Raw genomic sequence first — 933 nt, 5'->3', positions numbered from 1 at the left:
GGCCGTCGTGTGATGCCGGCATGCTCTGAACGAAGGCATCTTGAACGTGACTCCAAGTGCCATTGTGGGGCTGTGGGGTCAGGCCGAGCACATGAGTCAGCACCTGGTACACATCAACAACGTGGATGGGTTCGATGACTTTACCCTTCTGGAAGGCTGAGAGAACAAACACAATTACAAGTGATTTCCCCAAAGAGTTATACACACCACACAAGCGGATATTACATCTCTCCAATATAGATCCAGCAATGAAATCCCCCACTTAGACTAAAGACTCTACAAACATTATTATCTCACAGAGAATTCATGAAAGTGTGATTTTCCAACTGAATCAACATGTTTCTTGGTCAGTACACAAAACAAAACAGCACGTTTCTTTGCTCACCTGGACCCTTAGCAAAGAAGATTCCCTTCATGTCCTGTATGTCTGGGTCATAGCCGTGAGCACCATAGTACACATAGTCAGAACGGGCAGGTAACTGCTTGTCGGACTTGGATGCCAACACAAAGTTTCCTGGGCAACAACGACATTTCAACATTAGTAGCATAATGCTTATCAGTTCAGTCAACTGTACTATATACTTACATGATTTACATTTCAAACAGTTTTCAATTTTACTCACCTTTTTCAGCCGTTACAACAATCTCATGGACATATTTATTATTCTTGTAATGATATTTCTCCGGAATGTCATTATGCTTATATATATTCACTCCAGTCATCTTCTTCAGGCTATCATACACCTGTCAAGAATAAGTAATGTACACTAATGAATCTCTATTTTCTATGCCATCCCATCATCCTGCCTGTCATGAACACCTCGTAAAGGTTAGGATCATAACCATTAAGCCTCTCTCGATGCATGAATAACCAAGTAATAAATGGATTATTACCATGAGGTCTTAACCTTCACTGAACATGAACTATATAAC

At 40.7% G+C, this 933-nt stretch overlaps 1 protein-coding gene across 1 annotated transcript in view; it reads right to left on the bottom strand.

The window, feature by feature from the left end:
• The window catches only part of LOC119587058 (glycerophosphocholine cholinephosphodiesterase ENPP6-like), a gene marked incomplete in the record, with an annotated part of 24,354 nt that overhangs the window by 604 nt on the left and 22,817 nt on the right, over positions 1-933 (bottom strand). Inside the window, 3 exon segments of the mRNA XM_037935806.1 lie at positions 1-156; positions 386-514; positions 624-744. Of these exon segments, the coding sequence (XP_037791734.1) occupies positions 1-156; positions 386-514; positions 624-744 (406 nt within the window).

This window comes from Penaeus monodon, chromosome 22 (genome assembly GCF_015228065.2).
Source record: "Penaeus monodon isolate SGIC_2016 chromosome 22, NSTDA_Pmon_1, whole genome shotgun sequence".
In the NCBI taxonomy this organism is placed as follows: Eukaryota; Metazoa; Arthropoda; class Malacostraca; order Decapoda; family Penaeidae; genus Penaeus; species Penaeus monodon.
The sequence above is the reverse complement of the archived record's forward strand: the minus strand, read 5'-3'. Positions and strand labels throughout refer to the sequence as shown.